The sequence below is a fragment of the Brassica oleracea genome, chromosome C4 (assembly GCF_000695525.1).
Source record: "Brassica oleracea var. oleracea cultivar TO1000 chromosome C4, BOL, whole genome shotgun sequence".
Taxonomy (NCBI): Eukaryota; Viridiplantae; Streptophyta; class Magnoliopsida; order Brassicales; family Brassicaceae; genus Brassica; species Brassica oleracea.
The window spans coordinates 2,256,703-2,275,555 of record NC_027751.1 but is presented as its reverse complement, the minus strand read 5'-3'; the positions used below and the strand labels follow the sequence as shown (position 1 = coordinate 2,275,555).

General features: G+C 33.4%; 4 protein-coding genes across 5 annotated transcripts; 2 read left to right on the top strand and 2 right to left on the bottom strand.

The window, feature by feature from the left end:
- The first annotated feature begins 2,972 nt into the window (after window positions 1-2,972).
- On the top strand, window positions 2,973-7,089 carry LOC106341752 (protein trichome birefringence-like 39). The gene is made up of 5 exons (XM_013780461.1): window positions 2,973-3,420; window positions 4,974-5,145; window positions 6,015-6,190; window positions 6,275-6,433; window positions 6,713-7,089. The coding sequence occupies exons 1-5, from the start codon at window positions 3,119-3,121 to the stop codon at window positions 7,002-7,004; spliced, it is 1,101 nt and encodes a 366-aa protein (XP_013635915.1). The 5' UTR covers window positions 2,973-3,118; the 3' UTR covers window positions 7,005-7,089.
- A 163-nt stretch (window positions 7,090-7,252) lies between these two features.
- On the bottom strand, window positions 7,253-8,390 carry LOC106341754 (mitogen-activated protein kinase kinase 2-like). Its single transcript, XM_013780463.1, has one exon. It carries the CDS (start codon window positions 8,304-8,306, stop codon window positions 7,437-7,439), a length of 870 nt encoding a protein of 289 aa, XP_013635917.1. The 5' UTR covers window positions 8,307-8,390; the 3' UTR covers window positions 7,253-7,436.
- A 2,578-nt stretch (window positions 8,391-10,968) lies between these two features.
- LOC106342990 lies at window positions 10,969-13,866 on the bottom strand. Of its 2 annotated transcripts, none has more exons than XM_013782080.1 (4): window positions 12,864-13,866; window positions 11,858-12,029; window positions 11,591-11,771; window positions 10,969-11,506 (listed from the first exon to the last, which is right to left on the bottom strand). In XM_013782080.1, the coding sequence occupies exons 1-4, from the start codon at window positions 13,858-13,860 to the stop codon at window positions 11,108-11,110; spliced, it is 1,749 nt and encodes a 582-aa protein (XP_013637534.1). In that variant the 5' UTR covers window positions 13,861-13,866; the 3' UTR covers window positions 10,969-11,107. The 2 variants fall into 2 exon arrangements, with proteins under 2 accessions (XP_013637534.1, XP_013637533.1); XM_013782079.1 differs by having other exon boundaries at window positions 12,855-13,865.
- A 173-nt stretch (window positions 13,867-14,039) lies between these two features.
- Window positions 14,040-17,634, top strand: LOC106336640 (serine/threonine-protein phosphatase PP2A-4 catalytic subunit). Its single transcript, XM_013775531.1, has 11 exons — window positions 14,040-14,285; window positions 14,916-14,972; window positions 15,073-15,156; window positions 15,262-15,333; window positions 15,579-15,650; window positions 15,897-15,937; window positions 16,260-16,326; window positions 16,516-16,707; window positions 16,811-16,900; window positions 16,991-17,098; window positions 17,189-17,634. Exons 1-11 carry the CDS (start codon window positions 14,193-14,195, stop codon window positions 17,252-17,254), a joined length of 942 nt encoding a protein of 313 aa, XP_013630985.1. The 5' UTR covers window positions 14,040-14,192; the 3' UTR covers window positions 17,255-17,634.
- The last annotated feature ends 1,219 nt before the right edge of the window (window positions 17,635-18,853 follow it).

Sequence of the window (18,853 nt, the reverse complement as noted above, 5' to 3'; positions counted from 1 at the left end):
CAACCTATTTTTCTAGGAATAGTATATTTTGTATAGTTATTTATTAAATAAGAATTTATAATCATACGGTTCTATGATCGTTCATATCGTTTTATAACAAAATATTTAAATCATCGATAACAAAATTTTCAATCTGAAATCTTTAATAAATTTATAATTTATAAATGTTCTTGAAAATTCATTGAAAGTTTTAATATTAAAATATTTATGTAATCTTATGGTATATAGTGTTTAATATATATATATATATATTTATTTATTTTATTATTAAATGATATTTTTTACTCATATGGTTTTGAAATCATGTGTATCTTCTTATAATAAAAATGTTAAACCAATTGATCATTAATTTTTAACATAATGATTTTAATAGTTTTAGTCATTTATTGTCGTTTTTAAAAATTCAAAATATAACATATACGAAAAAATCTAAATTTTATTTTTATAGCTAATTTGATTGTTTAATTTATTTTAATAATATAAAATTAAACAAAAAATGATGGAGGAGATATACATTGTTATCAAATCTTTATTATTAAACTCATTAATTGTCATATATATATTAGTCATTTATGGTAATTCCGTAGGTTTTATTTAAGGAAAGAAAATATCATATCATATCATTATATCATATAGTTTGACCAACTTATGTATCTAACAACATATAAAAATCGAATGTGGACCTACTTATTTTTCAATTGAATGTAATTGACTACCTAATTGAGTGCCACCTATGCATTGGGGCCTCTTTTAATTAATACAAAATTGAGGTTACATCTTTTCAAATGTTCCTCAATTAATATATAAGGGATACATACTTTTATACACTTCATATCAATTTCTGTAAAACAAACGAGAAAATAGAAAAGTATACATGTAATTATTTGATTCATAAATATATCGATCATATTTTTGACATCTATATAGATCATATTAAAACTAAGAAATGATCAAACTTAATTTGTCTTTTTAACATCTCATAGTACTCAAAATTAATTATATGTCATGTGAAAAAGAAACAAAAGACGATCACCAGTTGTCTGCTTCTCTCACTTAAATTATTATGAGAGATTGGAAATGGAGAAACGTGGGTGGACCATTATTTACCTTCTCAATTATTGAAACGCTTCAATCTCCAGCATGTTATAGTTAATTTGTTATATATATATCCTAAAGTTATCACCTCAGTTGCTTCGATTTTAGATCTCGATTCACTAACTCATAATAGTCTCATATACATACCTAGCTCATTCAAGCTTTTCTTGTACTTTTATTTAGTTTTGAGTCACATGCATACGAGACTTATATGGCCCTTAATCGTGTGGTTATGGACCTATTTGAACCGAGTACAGTATACAGTTGAGAAATACCGTCGTAAAAAGTTTTTTTTTGCACCTTACAAGCATGTACCAAATAGTTTTCTATACTGTTTTTGAATCTTACCACAACAATTTTAAACAGAAAAGTCGCCGAAACACATATAAAACATCCGAAGCATGCCATCAAGGCCTATTAAACTAGAGCTGGACGCCCATATCTACATCCATAATGTTAAACATTGTTTATCAAAAGATAAATCTAAAGAATTGCAGTAATAAAAAAAAATCTAAAGAATTGATTTTGAGTAATGACAATATATATAGTTGTTAGCGTATATCTATCTAAACAATAGAGTAACATTGTTATCTTTGTTTCTATTTCACATTTCAGTATTCATTACAATAATTCAATATTATATATAAATGAATAGCTAAAGATAACATACAATCATTTTTTTCATAGCTATGTTCGACGTTTCATACAGTGCATGTATCAAAAATAAAATAATTATGAGATCAGTAATTAATGGATTCAAGACAGAAGAACTAGATCAAAGCCAAAAAACGATACGTGGAGGGCATACTAGATACTACTCATTCGAGATCATTTGCACAGTGAAATTGCATGGAGATACTCACTGTCTTCCCTTTTATGTATCTTTAAGACCCTTCTTTTTGTATTATTTTGAGAGATTGAATTTGTATTTAATTATGATTTTAGAAAAAAATATTGAGAGATTTATTTGCTTAAAATAAATAAAAATACTATACAAAATCATTCTTCATGAGTTCATCCTGGCTATATGGCACTATCTATCCTCTTGAGTTTTCAACACGTCTCATATTACTATTATTCAATCTAGATCCACCGATTTTCATTTCTTATTTTCTTACATTTAATCTCCACAATTTTAAAAAGTAGAAGAAAATCTCCATAATCACCGGCGAAAAGATGATGATGAGAAGTTGTGTAGATTCTTTTTTGTTGTCTCCACATGTTTATTCACACTCTTGCATCATATGAAAGTTACAGATAATACCTGTCAAAGATTCGTCGGAAAAATATAAATTTTAATTAGGCACGAATGAATACCGATGTAAAATTATTGTACCGAATGTTTAATAATACAAATTATAATTGGACAATATATGACTCTGACCCTCTTACAGTATGTGGGACATACGGACGTATAAAACGGTTTAAAATCAAAGTTGGTCCCGCATAGGCTCTCACGAACTACATTTCATGAATTTATATTTTCCGGTTTTTTTTTCATCTTTTACCTACCAAGCTTACTTTCTATGAATTTTTATCCTCTCATCCTTTTAATCCTTTCATAATGATGATTCTATAAGGAAAAGCTATCTATTAGTTGGCGAGTAGATTAGTTATGATTTAATATTCACACCAACAAACTCTTTTAAGTGAATGTATTTTTTAAGACCATTTTTGAGGTAAATGAAATCTCTAAATTATTCACAGTAAAAACATATTTGAAACAGTAAAAAAAAACAAAGAGAGTTGGAATATTTAGAAGTTAGATTTTGGAAGTACCTAGGACGTGTTAAAAACACTATTATTAAACCAATAAGGACACATAAATAATCTTGTTTCTTGTTTCCCTCGTTCCCATGTGATGTAAACAATCAATCTTTCTCACACACACTACACTCTCTCTCTTTCTCTCTTGTGGGGTTTGCAGTATTATATAATAACAAAACAGTCCAAGGCATATCTTTCCAACACACCAATCTCTCGCCAGAAAACACAGAGGATCTCAATCTCAGATCGAGAGAGAATGGGTTTCTCTTCCCAAGAAAACCCTTCTCTTTACTTCTTCTTCTTCTTGCTCTGTCTCTCCACAGTCTCAGCTTACACAAACACAAGCAGCAACAATGGTGTGGAAGGAGGAAGAAGAGAGCTAGCTTCTTGGAGATGCAATTGGTTTAGAGGGAGTTGGGTTTATGATGTAACGTACCCACTTTATGATCCTTATAAATGTCCATTCATAGATCCACAGTTTAACTGCAAGAAGTATGGTCGTCCCGACAATCTTTATCTTAAGTATCGATGGCAACCTTCCTCTTGCTCTCTCCCCAGGTACCTACTACATTCTCTCTTCTTATCTTCTTACATTCTTTTTTTTTTTGTGAAACTTATCTTCTTACATTCTTTGGTTAAGAGTTTTGGTTTTGATTCACATTGATTCAGTATCAAACCTTTTGTGTGTTTTTTTTTTTCTTTCTTCATTTTCTCATAAATTAAACAAATTAATACTGGATCTTATTTCAATATTTTTTTCCTCTTCTATTGTGAATAATTCTGTTTATTTCCATTAATAAATAAGGAAAGCTGGATAGTTATGTTTGTTGGTTTAATGCCTTTTACAGAGATATATAAGCACATTGGTAAGAAAGGTTTCAAATGAATTTCAAAGTTAAGAGAGTACTGTTGTCTCTCTTTATATATAGTTTTTGCCTTTTTGATTTCAAAATTTAAAACTTTGCGAGAGTTGCATTGGAGCAATAATGTCTCGATACCCCCCATTATTTCACTCTCCAAAAAGGTGTAAAATGGAATCCGAAGCACAAAACACAAATGTCTTTGATTAAGTAAATAAAAAGTTCAAATTTTAAACTTTTAAGTAACCTTTTTTCTTCCAATATAGTTATAACAAGTCCTGCATTTATGGCGTATTAAAGAAATTAGGATTAAGAAATATATTAGGGAAAATTTGGAGAAATACCTTTACATGAGATTATATTTTGAAAACTATACTATCTTTTTATTTCTTTGAAAACTACACTTATTCATAAGTGAAATGACTAAATTGACCAAGTTTAATGTTTATATTATATAACATTTAATTTTCTATTTTAATCTAAAGCAGAAATATGTGGTTAAAAAATAAAATAAAATTCAAAAATAAAATATAACAACGATAGAAATGGAACCCAGAGAGGAAATATAAGAAGCAAATGGTGCATTGATGTATATTTTCTTTTTCTACTACAATTTGTTATTTACAGTATTTTTCTTCTTTGACTAGATTCTAGAGAAGAAGTGATGTTTTATGACCTTTGTAAATCTAGAGCACATAATAAATCTAGCAGTTATAATTTCTTAACATACTTTTTCACTGTTCTTAAAAAGTGTGTATGGTTCAACCCATTTATCCTTCGATGCCGTAAGGATACCAAGAATAACAACACAGACATTTTTTTTTTAATTTCAAAACGTTTATTTATCACAAACACAGATAATAATATTTTCCAAGTTTAATTTTTAGTTATATACTTCCTAAATTAATAGTATGATTATAAAAAGTTACTAATTAAAACAAGGATAAAAACATCTTATTACATGTAACAAAGTCTAGTTTTCAAAAAGAAAAAAAAACAAGTGTATTTTTCGAATTACAAATCACAGATAAGGCATTTTTCAAATTATCCCTATATATTATCTATACATATATATTTTTAATCAAATTGATAACAAAATATATACATATTATTCACTTTGATTTTGAGGACTTAAGTTATGCTAAAATCAGCCCTCTGTAAAACTAGCTGAGAAATGGGTTTTATTTTCTTCCCCATCTTGGAATTGAGGTATAGTAAGAAAAATGTTTTGTTGTTTTTTTTTTTGTTCAGATTCAATGGGTTGTATTTCTTGAGGAAGATGAGAGGGAAGAAGATAATGTTCGTTGGAGATTCACTAAGCACAAACATGTGGCAATCTCTTGCTTGCCTAATTCACTCTTGGGTTCCTAACGCTCGTTACACTCTTCTTCGCCAAAAGGGTCTCGCTTCCCTCACCTTCGAGGTTTGTTCATTTTTTTATAATTATAATTTCTTCTGATAACTCATTTAATTAAAAATAATATACTTATTCAGTTACAAAATAGTATAATATTAATTGAACTATGATTCTTTGCAGTATACATAAATTGGTTTTCCAGCTTTATAGTGTGAAAACTTCCCTTTTGCTTATTTAAATAGGTCAAAGTGAACGATAGAAAATGACATGGGCTAAAGTTTCACTTTCTTTGTCTCTTAATTATTTGTTTTTGTCTCTTTTGATTTGATATAAAATATGATGCTTTGTTGCATATCTTTATGCATCCATGTTATAAAAAATAGTATTAGGACAAGAGAATGACCAGAGCATTTAAGAGATGAACGTGATTAGTGGCCTATTTCCCAGAAAAGAGAATCTCTCGGAATATCATGTCATGTTATCATCTTTATGATCATGAGCCACACAAAAGATAGATTCGATTTCTTTATACTTATTTTTTTAATTCATAGTATGATATTTTGAGCACATGGCCGAAAATATCACCTTCAATTTTACATATACTAAAAGGTAGACTAATTCTCCCTCCGTTTTATATTAAGTGTCGTTTTAGAAAATTTTTCTCGTTACAAAATAAGTGTCATTTTCGATTTTCAATGGAAAATTTATTAATTTTATGCAAAATTTATTTTTCTATTGGTTGAAATATGGTTAGGTGTAGTTAATAGTGGTTTTTTATAGGAAATGTACAAAATTAATTGTTTCTTTAATCCGTGTGCCGAAACCTAAAACGACACTTATAATGAAACAGAGGGAGTAATATACAACAAGGTCGAAACTATATAATACCATTTAGTGAAATAACAAGTGAGTTTGTGTAAATGGTACGAACGCAGGACTACGGAGTGACGTTGAAGCTATACAGAACACAGTTCTTAGTGGATTTAGATGCCGAGAACGTTGGACGAGTCCTTAAGCTTGATTCCATTAAGCAAGGCAAAATGTGGAGAGGCATGGACGTCCTGATTTTCAACAGTTGGCATTGGTGGACCCATATCGATCACATCCAGCCGTACGCTTTTTTCTCTGGCTTTTGTCTGTGTCTTCTTGAGTTTTGACTCATTTGATGACGGCTACGTGCGTTTGTGTGCACCAGATGGGACTACATGGAAGATGGGAACAGATTGTACAAAGACATGAACAGACTGGTCGCTTATTACAAAGGAATGACCACTTGGGCTCGATGGGTTAATGCATTCGTCAATCCATCTAAGACCAAGGTTTTCTTCAATGGCGTTTCTCCTGTTCATTACGAGTAAGTTAACAAAGAAACCTGTTTCAGTGGGTAGTTGATGTTATGGTTAAGCATTTGCTAGGCATAGCCTAGCTATTAGGGAATCATAAACATTTTAATGTTAATCTTAATATAAAAAATTGATAATTTAAGAACCATTTTATTTATGCATAATAGCTCTTTAAAATATAGGGGCCGAGACAAATGTTTCAATATTATACGTCATTGTCTAGGTGATTATTTTGCCATTCTCTAACATTATCTAGGCGTTACTTTAATTAGATGATCTTTTGTTGGCAGTGGAAGGGATTGGGGAGAGCCAATGAAATCATGTAAGAGTCAGACACAACCATTCTACGGGAGGAAGTATCCAGGAGGGCCACCAGTGGCTTGGGTGATTTTAAACAAAGTGTTTAGGAGATTGAAGAAACCAGTCTATTGGCTCGACATAACAGGTCTATCTCAGCTTCGTAAAGATGCTCATCCTTCTGCTTACAGTGGGAACCATCCTGGTAATGACTGCAGCCATTGGTGTCTTCCTGGTTTGCCTGATACTTGGAACGTGCTCTTTTACTCGGCTCTTTTCTCTTGAAATCTCTTTTTTTCTATCATCGATGTATAAGTTACTGAATAACAGTCTATTTCTTTAGTTAACTTTGAATTATAGTCGCTTGATTCTTGACTGAAATAACGTTTTAGATACCAACATGACTCTAAATATATATGAGTAAAACATTTCAAGAAAAAAATATGCACAACCTGGATAAGTTTTATAATTTTGTGTTTTATACTGAAATATAACATGAAACATAATACATAATCCAATTTTCTGTATTTTAAAACATTTAAATGGAGGAACATCGTTACCATAGACCAAAACTTGAATTGATAAGAGTGGATGGTTGACAAAAAAAAACATTAAAATTGGTTTGAAAATAGTGGACACTAAAGATTAACAAACATTTTGCATATATGCACTCTGATCATATAAACATAAATGTAAATAAAAAATCAATCGAGACCTTCAACCATCAAAGGCAGTAAAAAGACGCCTGAGACCATACATGTCGTCTTCAGACAAGAACCGATGTAATAGCAAACCCAAAGCACTTCCTCTACTCTCAGGGTTTCTTGCGAAACACGTTTCTATAAAATCCCTTGCATCCGACGGCACACTCTCTGGGATCTCAGGCGCTTCTCCACTCAACAAAACAGACGCAAGATCATTAAACTCAACCTCCCGCCATGGCTCACCGGCATACATCTCCAAAACTATGCAACCTACCGACCACAAATCTAAGGCTTTCTCGGCCACACCGTTATAAACCGACTCTGGCGACATGTAGATAGGCGATCCTACAAACGGAGGGTTTGACTCCCAAGTATCAGCAACCTCTCCTACTTCGGTAGAAGACCCAAAATCAGATATCTTCAGCTCGTAAGACTGTCCACACGGGAAGATAAGGAGGTTCTCTGGTTTGAGATCACAATGAACATAACCTAGGTTATGAACAGAGACCAACCCTCGAAGAAGCATACGTGTGAAGTCCTTAATCATCGTTTCAGGCAACTTGCTATCTTTGTTACTGTTTATGAAAGTAGCTAAACTCCCTTCAGGTGCATACTCCATAACCATCTTGAAGATTCTCCACCCGTTGTCGTCTAAGTCCTCTTCTAAGCCGTAGTTGTTATAGCATTGTACGATGCTTCTACATCCTTTGAGCTTCGATAGAATCAGAGCTTCTCTTTGGAGATAGTACAAGTTTTCGCAGTCGGTGGTTTTCACGGCGGCGTAGAGCGGTGACGAGTCATCGCTTCTTATGTATTTGACGAGGTCGACTGATCCGTACGTGCCTTTAGACAAGAACTTGACGAACTCTGGTTTTGTTGGCATCTTTGGAACAACAACAAGACTTATATGCTTTAATATACTCGAGGACGTTGAGAACTAAACCTAATGCATGCGGCGAATGATGATTCCTAGACGTGACAATGTAGCTAAAAATAAATATAAAGATTTTTCTAATCTTCAAGATAAATGTGTAACTTATGATAATAATAAATACCTAATATTTTTGGAAGTAGGAAATTTTCATGAGTATTTGCACTCCCTACCAAAGTACCAGAGCTTTTTAGCGTATAACCAAAACTACTATTATATCACACTGTTTGGTAAATGTCTTTTGACTTTGTTACCTCTAATGCTATTATGCTTCAAAAACATGAATAATCTTTTGTAGCTTCTTATAGATTTAATCAATGTTTTTAAAACCGGATCGGAAGCTGAACCGAATAATTATTTGGATCACAGTTCAGTATGGTTCGACCGGGTCAAATATGGTTCAATATTTTTAAATATAGAATTTAAAAGTAAAATTAGTAAATATAACACATAACTAAAATATAAATAAATATCAAATATAACACATTATGTATATAAACTATTTTTTGTCTGTATGGTTATTATCTATATTTTTGATAGTTTTAATGATTTAGATAAAGTTCAATAATTTTGAAATCCAATTTGACTATTTGACCAGTTTTATAGTCGAATCTCTTATATATTAATTGAAAAACATTACAACGTTGTTTTGTAGCCACGTGTCACCATGAGAATGAAATCAAAATTCTTAGAGAAATAGGTTGGTCCATCTTAACTTATATTATATTTTATTAAACTAACTATTAAATTAATAAATAGGGTATAAAAGAATATTCTCGCACTTTCCTTAAATAAAAGCTATGAAATTGTCTAATACGGTTAACGTATATATGACAATTAATGATTATGAATAATAAATATTTGATAATAATTTTTGTTTCTTATCTATTTTTTGGTTAATTTTATATTATTAAAAGATATTAAACAACCACATTAACCATATAATAAACAAAATTAAGTTTTTTCTTATATGTTATATTTTGAATTTTTAAAACGATATGAATTACTAAAAACGTTAAATGTCTCACATTAAAATTTTGTGATCAATGGTTTAACCTTTTTTTAGTAATAACAAGATACAAATGATCATAAATCGTATGAATATGAAGTCTCATTTACTAGACATTCATATTATATATTAATATAGTTTAAAATTAAACTATATACATAGAAAATAATTAAATATGATAATTTCAAAAATTTGTATTGGAAAAATTATTGAAACTTTAATATTTTAATTTTGAAATTTGCATTAAAAAAATTGCACATTTGAAATTTTGTGTTTATCACATGAGTAAGAATTCTCAATAATAAATATTTATATTAAAATATATTATTTATCTATGTCTATGTTATTGAAATTTAGTTATATACCATATAAAATAAATAATATGATTGTTTTGATTTATTTACTAAAAAAACATTCTAAATTAATAAGATGTATTGTTTTGATTTATGTGTTTACTCTAATTTAATTATATACATAATACGTAAATGAAAATAAATAAATAATAATAGATAAAAATTATTTTTATATATAACATTAATCCCGCGCAATTGCCCGGGTCTTAAGCTAGTAAGTTATTAGCTATGTTGCATTGAAACTCCGTTGAAGGTCCGTTTCACGTTTCGGAAACGTTTCGGAATCGGAATCTCTCAGGAACTTGCGGAAACACATTGAAAATTTTCAGTTTGAAAACTTAATGGAAACTTACATTTCTATTTTGGAAACTCGCGATTCTGTTTTGGAAACGTTTAAGAAACTCTTTTTTTTATTTTAGAACAACTTCTATAAATAATAATAAATATAAGGATTAGTTTGTTATTTTAATAAATTAGAACAATTTCTTCATGTTGTGAAAGAAACTGGAGCACTTACAAGTTTATACATTCAGCAACAGAAAACAAGATTGCTCCGCAAAGAGCAGAAGATTTGGTATTTGTGCACAATAATTTTCGTCTTCTTGTGCACACTAATCTCCGTCTTCTATCTAGAAGAAGTCTTGCATACAAGGATGATCCCAATCATATGTGGGTCGTTGGAGGTGATCAATTTGATTCACTGGATGAGACTAATCTTGGGAGACTTGAGTTTGAGGATCTTTGTCTTGATGAACCTGAGTTGGAAGCGGTCATGTTTGATGGAGCTAATGAAAATGAGGATGAAGATGATGTTATTGGTCTTTGACTTTCTATTATGACTTTTATTTTAGTTAAGCTATTTGATATTTAAGTACTGGGTTTTGTTATTTTGAATTTTTTATATGACTTTGATGCTTAATGATGATTTATTTTATTTTTGTATGATTAAATAGAATGACTATTTATTTATTTGTATTATAAAATATACTAAATATAATCAAATGAATGCACATATTAATCAATTATATATATACGTTTCTAAAACGTTTTCAAAGGAAATAAAAACACAAATCATGTTTCCACAACGTTTCGTTTCAACGTATCCGTTTGTATGCAACCTAGGTTATTAGACCAAATCCGGTTACATAATCTGTTCATATCAAACTTAGTCCAACCACCGGGTCCTTATTTAACTTGTGTATAAGAATCTTTTTAACTTTTCAAAAAGAAATCTAAAATATGAAAAAGGAAAAAGTAAAGGTCGTGCTTGTTATGGATTAAAATTAAACTATGGATACATAAAGGAAATACTCGAGTAATTCTTCTTCTAGTTTCCTTCAACAAAAGACAGATTCAAAGCAAGAGCATCAGTTACAATCTAACTTCTTCTCTTACTCCATTTGGCCAAAGTATCTGCCTGCGATGGTGATGAGCATATTCGCCATGATGATAACTTGCTCATCTTCAACCTCCACCGCACGAACACTAGCACACTTCCTCAGAATAGCCCTGAGACAAGCACAAGAATCACCATCCAAAGGAGTGTCCACCGATGCACACAATGCTACTACCCATACACAGTCACTCCTCTGTAAACCGCTCTCCTTCTCAACCAAACATATCTTCTTTTTCAGCCTCGATACACGCGTCACCGAGTCCATTCCTTGTATCTCTGAAACCACCACACCAAACGACTCATCTGCAACAGCGTTGAGACGCATAGTGAACATCCCCATTAGCAAATATTCTGTAGACTGACTTGATGACATGGTCTCATCTTGAGATAAAGCCTGTATAAAACCGACAACACTTGGATTCAGTTCTTGTGCATTAGAGAAACACTGATAGTATTCAAGTTAAGTTAGAGGACATACCAGGCGAAGGTGTGAGAAGTCAGAAAGTAATGAGTCTTCCCATTCCTTGAGAGGTAACAAGTGCTCAGGGCATTTGGGGATTTCAGGTATCTGTGGCATGTAAACACTTTGCTCTTTCGGTATGTACTTGCTTTCATCTATCTTGGCTACTTTTACATTGGGAACACGCTTAGCTTCCCACCTTAAAAATACAAAAAAACAACTTAACCATACATGCCAAACAATGCAGATACACTGAAAGATGGAGTAGAGAGAGACAAAACATACCTGACTCGTCTTAAGTATTCAAAGCCATCTTCTGGTGGTCCAGATTCAAAATCAGGTTCTCCTTCCACCGCAAAGGCAGGTTTCAAAATGCTATTGTAATCGTCATTATCTTCAGTGTACTCCTCCTCTTCTTCTTCTTCAAGAGTTAAGTCATCTATACCTTCTTTGGTGCCTATATTTTCTCATGAAGAAGAAGAAAAGTAAAATTTGGATCCAGTGTGATTGAAGAGGTATGAGCTTCAGGGTAAGTAATTTGCTTGGAAACAAAAAAGAGCTAGGACCAGAGAAAGAATTTACTTCCGAAAAGTTATGATTTTTATTGAAGATGTATGAACACTGTACAACATTTTGAACCAAAGAATCTCACTATATGCCCTTATTACAATCTGAACCAAAGAATCTATATACAGAAAGAATGACTTAGTATTCTATTCACACGGTTTATGTTCTGTCATAGAAAAGGGAAAAAAGAAGAAGCTGTTGTGTGTCTTAGAAAGGGGGGAAATTGGTGAACAAAAAGGACTTTGACAGGTTTCTTCAGGTCACGGCTCAATGTACAAAGACATTCACACGGTTTCGTCTTGGTACAGCCGATACAGAACCTGTGGAAAAGAAACGAAATGGCCTCTATCAAAAGATATGTTTTTGGAACGGAGGAGAGAATAGATCAATGAAGTACAGATCCGGAAACAAGATAATAAAAAAAAGGCTAGAGAGGTTTGAATAGAGATAGTTGGGGAATAAAACCATAGGAAAGAGTATTCATTGACACTAAACCCATAACAAAGAAAACCCCTTTGAGTATAGGCACAGGGATAGAGAGAGAGACACACACACTATATATCTATTCACTGAGGATATAGCTTAAGGTGATACCTGAGCTAGATGATCTAAAACTGGACTGACATGATCTTCTTAGACCTAAAGTTATTCTCAACATGTTCAACCAAAACAAAAGGCAGCAGATAACATAAAAGAAAAGTGAGTAGAGGGTTACCGTGAATACCGATGCCACTCGACTTTGAACTCTTCTGCTTCTTAACTAGACCTTCGTACTCGCTCACCAGCTCAGGCACCAGCCTAGCATACATGTCACTCCACAGTCTCCTCTGATTCGCCATGTTAGCATACCTCATCGACTTCATCTGGTTCAAAGAGTACATTATCCGCAACTGATCCCCACTTGTTTCATCATGTTGATGCTTCCCAACAGTCTTCTTATGCTTTCTTGGCGCCTCCTTATCGTCACTGTGCGCAGCTCCCGACCTCTTGGGATGATGATCTTTACCTTTCTTGCTGCAGAAAGGAACAACGTTGAGCAACGCGGTGTCATCAACCACATCGATCTTCACAGACCTCCCAACAAAAGCGTTATCCTTGACTCTCACTCTCTCCACCTTCTGGTTCTTTTCGAGCGTCTCCACAACATCTTCCTTCTTCCTGAAGATTGTTCCCGTTTCGATCTCAGCCAACAATCTCCTCTTCTCAGCTTCCAAAAGTCTCTGAACATCGGAGTCTTCTTGTCCCTTCTTCTCAGAGTTGCAAACAACGGACACATCAGTCTCCATCTTGTGCACATCATCTTGTTGCAGCTCCTCACGAACCTTGTCGTCTTCAAGAAACGAGGAGCTGGCTTCGGATAGAGAGTAGACTCCAGGACAATCCACATCCATCGACTGGGCTTCTTTCTCGTGTACAGTTTCTACATCTTTCTCAGGAACAGAAGCGAAAGGCGAAGACTTTACTTGATTCTTCGAGCTTATCTCTAAAACAGAGTCGTTCTCTAGTGGAGGTAAAGAAACGACCTTTTGCGAGTTTTGAGGAGAATCTTCCAGAGAGATCGAAGCTTTCTCTGAGGAGGTTAGTGGGTCTTGCACAAGACAGTCATCGGAATCAGATCTCGTCGTCATCACAGAGAGCGAGAAGAGAGAAAGAGAGAAAGAGAGAAGAGAGAAGGATGAGCTCAAAACCCTTGAAGGAAGATGAATAGACGAAGAAAGCATAAGCCTTCTTCTCGAAACAGTTAAATAAGCTGGAGCCGGTTTAGTTAAACCGGAAATTTCCTGAAGCCGAGAACCGGTTTTATTAATTTCTTCTCGTTCTATGTTCCGGTTACGATTTAAAAAAGGGGGGGGGGTATTATGGTAATATCCGAGAATACAGCTCGAAAGCTACAAACCACGCGCTATTCTTTTTCATCTTCTATCACTCAGAGAGAGAGAGAGGGGCGAAGAATACGGAGATTCAATCCAATTTAGGGTTAAGAGATTCCCCTAATTTGGAAAACCTAGTCCTGAGTTTCCCGGATCGGAGGAAGAAGACGGGATTAACGAGAATGGGCGCGAATTCAATACCGACGGACGCAACCATTGGTCTCGATGAGCAGATCTCGCAGCTCATGCAGTGCAAGCCTCTCTCTGAGCAACAGGTGCCTACCCACTTTCTCCTTTGATGATTGGATCTGGGTTTTTGTTTGTAGCTTTCATCTGGTTTTTGATTAGGAGAGTTTCTCGATTGTATCAAAAACGAAGACTTTTTGGGAAAAAAAAAAGTTTAGATCTTTACGTACGTGGGTGTTCATCTTTCTCAGCTGTTTTGCGGGTTGGAGAATTGGCTTTGCGTTTCTATGGTTTGATGATGAGTTTTTGGCTGCATCGGATTCGTAACATAAAAGTAATTTTACCACATCAAAGCTTGTGTTTTTATGTGCCTGGTAGTGTGGGTTCCTATGTCAATGGAGATTCTCCTAGACAGCGTTAGCATTTATCGTTATGTAGAAGATAAGATTGTTACATCGCTGGCTTATAAAACAATGTATAAATTGTGTAGAGAGCCCTCATACCTCATATCAGCCAAAAGGCAAAAACTTGATCAGTATTTTCTGAGTTTTTTTTATTTCTGTGATTGATTTTTTCTGTTCGATGCGTGTCAGCTGTCAAGTGAATTTCTCTGAGTAGAGATATTCAAGTGAAGTATGTTTAATAGAGATTATTACTAGTTGGTAATCCCCTATAAAGAGTTGATTATTATACGCAGCATTGCTTTTATTTTCTTATAGGTTAGAGCATTGTGCGAAAAAGCCAAGGAGATCTTAATGGATGAAAGCAACGTTCAGGTTTCTTCTTGGTCTTTCATCCCTCGCCGCTTTTGGCTTATTATATTTTCGCTGTGCTACTAGCGATGAATTTATTCTTTTAACTCTTCCCTGCGTGCAGCCTGTGAAAAGCCCTGTGACAATCTGCGGTGATATTCATGGACAGTTCCATGATCTTGCCGAGCTTTTCCGTATTGGGGGAATGGTAACATATATCAACTATTTTCTACTGTCTTATGGCATTTGGTTATGGTGCTCATTTGTACAGCTCTACAAATCTTACGAACATTCATTTTCCTCTCTTGTGCAGTGCCCTGACACCAATTACCTGTTTATGGGAGATTACGTTGACCGTGGTTATTATTCTGTTGAAACTGTTACGGTACGAGGATGTTATATGCACGCTTCTTTTTTTTTTTTTTTTTTTTTCTTTCCATTTTAGATTAGTATTGTTTTGTCGGAATATGAAGTATGTTGACACTGTTTCTCCTTTTTATCCCCTTTCCAGCTGTTAGTCGCCTTAAAGCGCTTCTTTTTTTTTTTTTTTTCTTTCCATTTTAGATTAGTATTGTTTTGTCGGAATATGAAGTATGTTGACACTGTTTCTCCTTTTTATCCCCTTTCCAGCTGTTAGTCGCCTTAAAGCTGCGATACCCTCAGCGAATCACCATTCTTAGAGGAAACCATGAAAGTCGTCAGGTAGAGTAATGCTTTATGATCTTATTACTCTGTTTCCACTTGAAAAATTCATCTTCTGTATATCGTCTCTCCAGACCTTTTTCCATCGTTGAGATCTTGGTTGGCACACATTTTTTTCTTATAAACATTTATTCTTCTCGGCTACATGCATTTTGTGCGCATTAGTTTGTTGGCTAGTACTTTTCTGCCATCCTACCTTTTTTTTAATCTGACGCAGGAGTTCTTTCTTTTTCTTCTGTTTGGCAGATCACTCAGGTTTATGGATTTTATGATGAATGTCTTCGAAAGTGAGTCTTCTGAAAAACCTCCTTATTTTGTAGATGATTAGTTGCATGCAAGTAATTTGTATAATCATTCATCATTAGCATTCCTCGTTTCCTTATTTTGGTGGTTGCTACATGTGTGTGGGTGTGGTAGTTTGTCAATAGTGTCTTATATTTTCTTTTCCTACCTCCTAGCTGTTTCTATGGTCCTTCAAGCTTATGATTACTTGCTTATAACATTGTTCCTACGTCCGCATTTGAAGCTTATTAACCTCTACCTAGATATCCATTTGATTAATTTGGGAGTAGATTCTGCCTTTGTTTGACAAAGGTTGCTTTTTCGCAGGTATGGCAATGCAAATGTTTGGAAAATCTTTACAGACCTCTTTGACTATTTCCCACTGACAGCCTTGGTTAGTGCCCTTTCATGTTTCACATCTTTCTTCCTCTTTCATGATGTTGGTGGTGTTCACAGGAGTATTAAGTCATGTAGTCTTTTAACATAGATGCTTAGTCCTTTCTCTTGTGCTAGCAATATGCTTTTGAACTGAAGAATTGCTATTACGTTATGTTATTAAATCATTATGTTAATTCCATTGCAGGTTGAGTCAGAAATATTTTGCCTTCATGGTGGATTGTCTCCATCTATCGAGACACTTGACAACATAAGAAACTTTGACCGAGTTCAAGAAGTGCCCCATGAAGGGCCCATGTGTGACTTATTATGGTCTGATCCTGATGACCGTTGTGGTTGGGGCATCTCTCCTCGTGGTGCCGGATATACATTTGGTCAGGTAATTATAAATCTCAGAACGTTCCTGAATCGTTTTCGGTCTCTCCTTTTAAATTAAGTGCCTAAGTAATTGACTTTCATGTCTTTTCATTTTGTTTCCACAGGACATATCCGAACAGTTCAACCACTCAAACAGCCTAAAGCTGATCGCCAGAGCCCATCAGCTGGTTATGGATGGATACAACTGGGCTCATGTAATTATTCAACTCAACCCTTCCATAGCTTTGCGAGGCTTAAGATTCTTTGCTGACTATTATATTTAAACTTCTTTTACCGTCTGACAGGAGCAAAAGGTGGTAACTATCTTCAGTGCACCAAACTATTGCTACCGTTGTGGGAACATGGCTTCGATTCTTGAGGTTGATGACTGCAGGAACCACACCTTCATTCAGGTCTTCCCTCAAAACCCATGTCGTTTCTGCTAACGAAATTAGTGTTAAAGGAAAAAAAAACTAACTAAAAGTAAATAACTGTGAGTGCAGTTTGAACCAGCACCAAGGAGAGGAGAACCAGATGTTACTCGGAGAACACCAGACTATTTCCTGTGATCACTGGACACAGAGTCACCTCAGCAGCTGCAACCAACAACTGAAAAGTCACAGTTGGTAACTCAAGAATCTGGTTACTATGCGATGTGTTAAGGTTTGCTGTGTTTTGAAGTTCAATTTAGTTCCACCACCGAGAGTAGTGTGTATTATAGGCGAAGAAGACCCTCTCTTATCTTCCTCTATAACCAAGAAGAAGAAAAAAAAAGAGGTCAATGGACTCTACAATACCCATTATGCACATTGTTTATTAACTTCTTCTTTCTGCATCAGTTTGTCTTTTCATGTGAGAGATCTGTTTAATTTAATTTCTTGTAATTCTTCTCTTAAATTTCATCTATTATTTTTTTGTTTAGAAATCCAGTGAAGATTTTTTATTGGAACTTCGATGTTTTGCTTTTAAAATCTTCATATAGTAACAATGGAAGTGCTGAATTCATTAACTCAGCCACTTTGAAACAGTAGTCACAACTCACAACTTACATGTGCCTACATCAGAAGAGACTAGGTTCAGCCTGTCTTCTATCATGAAAAGCCCGATCACAAAATAGGAAAATACGCTATCGATTAACAGAATAACTTGCTATAAATTTCATTCTTTCAGTAAAAAATATAGTTGGTTAAAATGTGAATTGGGTTTTGACAGCCACATGGATTCTTCAACTGTTCACCACCGTGGATGTTCCACAGAATCCAGCATGCGAATTGGAAAGCAAGTACAGTGAGGTCAAAGAGGTTGTAGCATCGAAGCCACTTCAGAATGGCTTACTATCAAAGCTTTGAAGAAGACAAGACTTTGCTGCTGTTGGAGAAATTGCTGTTGTTTAGTGTGTTGTTGGTTGCAGACTAAAAGACCTTTTTATAGGAAAATACCTTTTATTATCACAAAATGTTCAATAATAATAAATAAGTACAGTAAAAACTCCATAAATTAATAATGTTGGAATTATGATATTTTATTAATTTATAGAGTTATTAACTTACAAAAAGTTCATTTTCTGAACTTTTTTTAGAATATATTTTTTATAAAATAAACAAAATAATTGATTTTGCCGTATACACTAATTTTTTTTTTGAAATTCGACTTTCATATTAATTTTATTGTATTATTTGGTGTATATAAAATATGTTTTATATGTTTAAATGACCAAAAAAATGTTTTATAAAATTTAAATGCGGTTTAAATATAAGAGAAATTCCCTTAGATAGTCATTTTTAGTTTCACAAAATAAACCTCAAAGGAAGAAAATGATAAAAATAGATTTTATTGAAAGGTAAATATGTATTTATACCTTTAGGGTTAACTAATCTAAGACTTAGAGTTTAGAGATAAGGGGTTAGGTTTTGGGGATGGATTCAAAATTTTAAAATAAAAAAAAAAAATTAAAAATTAAATTTTTTTTAAAAAAGAGCTATTCTCTTGGTCATTTTATTTTTTTAATGGCTATATTGTGACAAAAACTTAAAAGAGGTTATTTGAGAGAATTGTTCTATATATAATTTTACTAAATATAAACAAAATATATTGAAATGTTAAGAAAACATAGAGATAATTATATTGTAAAATAAAGCAAATAATAAAAAAAAACAAAATAAATTGAA

What these genes read in the sequence shown, in the direction of transcription:
- LOC106341752 (XM_013780461.1), top strand. Translation starts at nt 3,119, where the DNA reads ATGGGTTTCTCTTCCCAAGAAAACCCTTCTCTTTACTTCTTCTTCTTC. An exon ending in CATATCGATCACATCCAGCC is followed by an intron (nt 6,191 to 6,274) that starts GTACGCTTTTTT and finishes TGTGTGCACCAG; the next exon opens with ATGGGACTACATGGAAGATG. An exon ending in GTTTCTCCTGTTCATTACGA is followed by an intron (nt 6,434 to 6,712) that starts GTAAGTTAACAA and finishes TTTTGTTGGCAG; the next exon opens with TGGAAGGGATTGGGGAGAGC.
- LOC106341754 (XM_013780463.1), bottom strand. Translation starts at nt 8,306, where the DNA reads ATGCCAACAAAACCAGAGTTCGTCAAGTTCTTGTCTAAAGGCACGTAC.
- LOC106342990 (XM_013782079.1), bottom strand. Translation starts at nt 13,860, where the DNA reads ATGCTTTCTTCGTCTATTCATCTTCCTTCAAGGGTTTTGAGCTCATCC. An exon ending in GAATACTTAAGACGAGTCAG is followed by an intron (nt 11,772 to 11,857) that starts GTATGTTTTGTC and finishes TGTATTTTTAAG; the next exon opens with GTGGGAAGCTAAGCGTGTTC. An exon ending in ACTTCTCACACCTTCGCCTG is followed by an intron (nt 11,507 to 11,590) that starts GTATGTCCTCTA and finishes GGTTTTATACAG; the next exon opens with GCTTTATCTCAAGATGAGAC.
- LOC106336640 (XM_013775531.1), top strand. Translation starts at nt 14,193, where the DNA reads ATGGGCGCGAATTCAATACCGACGGACGCAACCATTGGTCTCGATGAG. An exon ending in AGCCTCTCTCTGAGCAACAG is followed by an intron (nt 14,286 to 14,915) that starts GTGCCTACCCAC and finishes ATTTTCTTATAG; the next exon opens with GTTAGAGCATTGTGCGAAAA. An exon ending in CCGGATATACATTTGGTCAG is followed by an intron (nt 16,708 to 16,810) that starts GTAATTATAAAT and finishes TTGTTTCCACAG; the next exon opens with GACATATCCGAACAGTTCAA.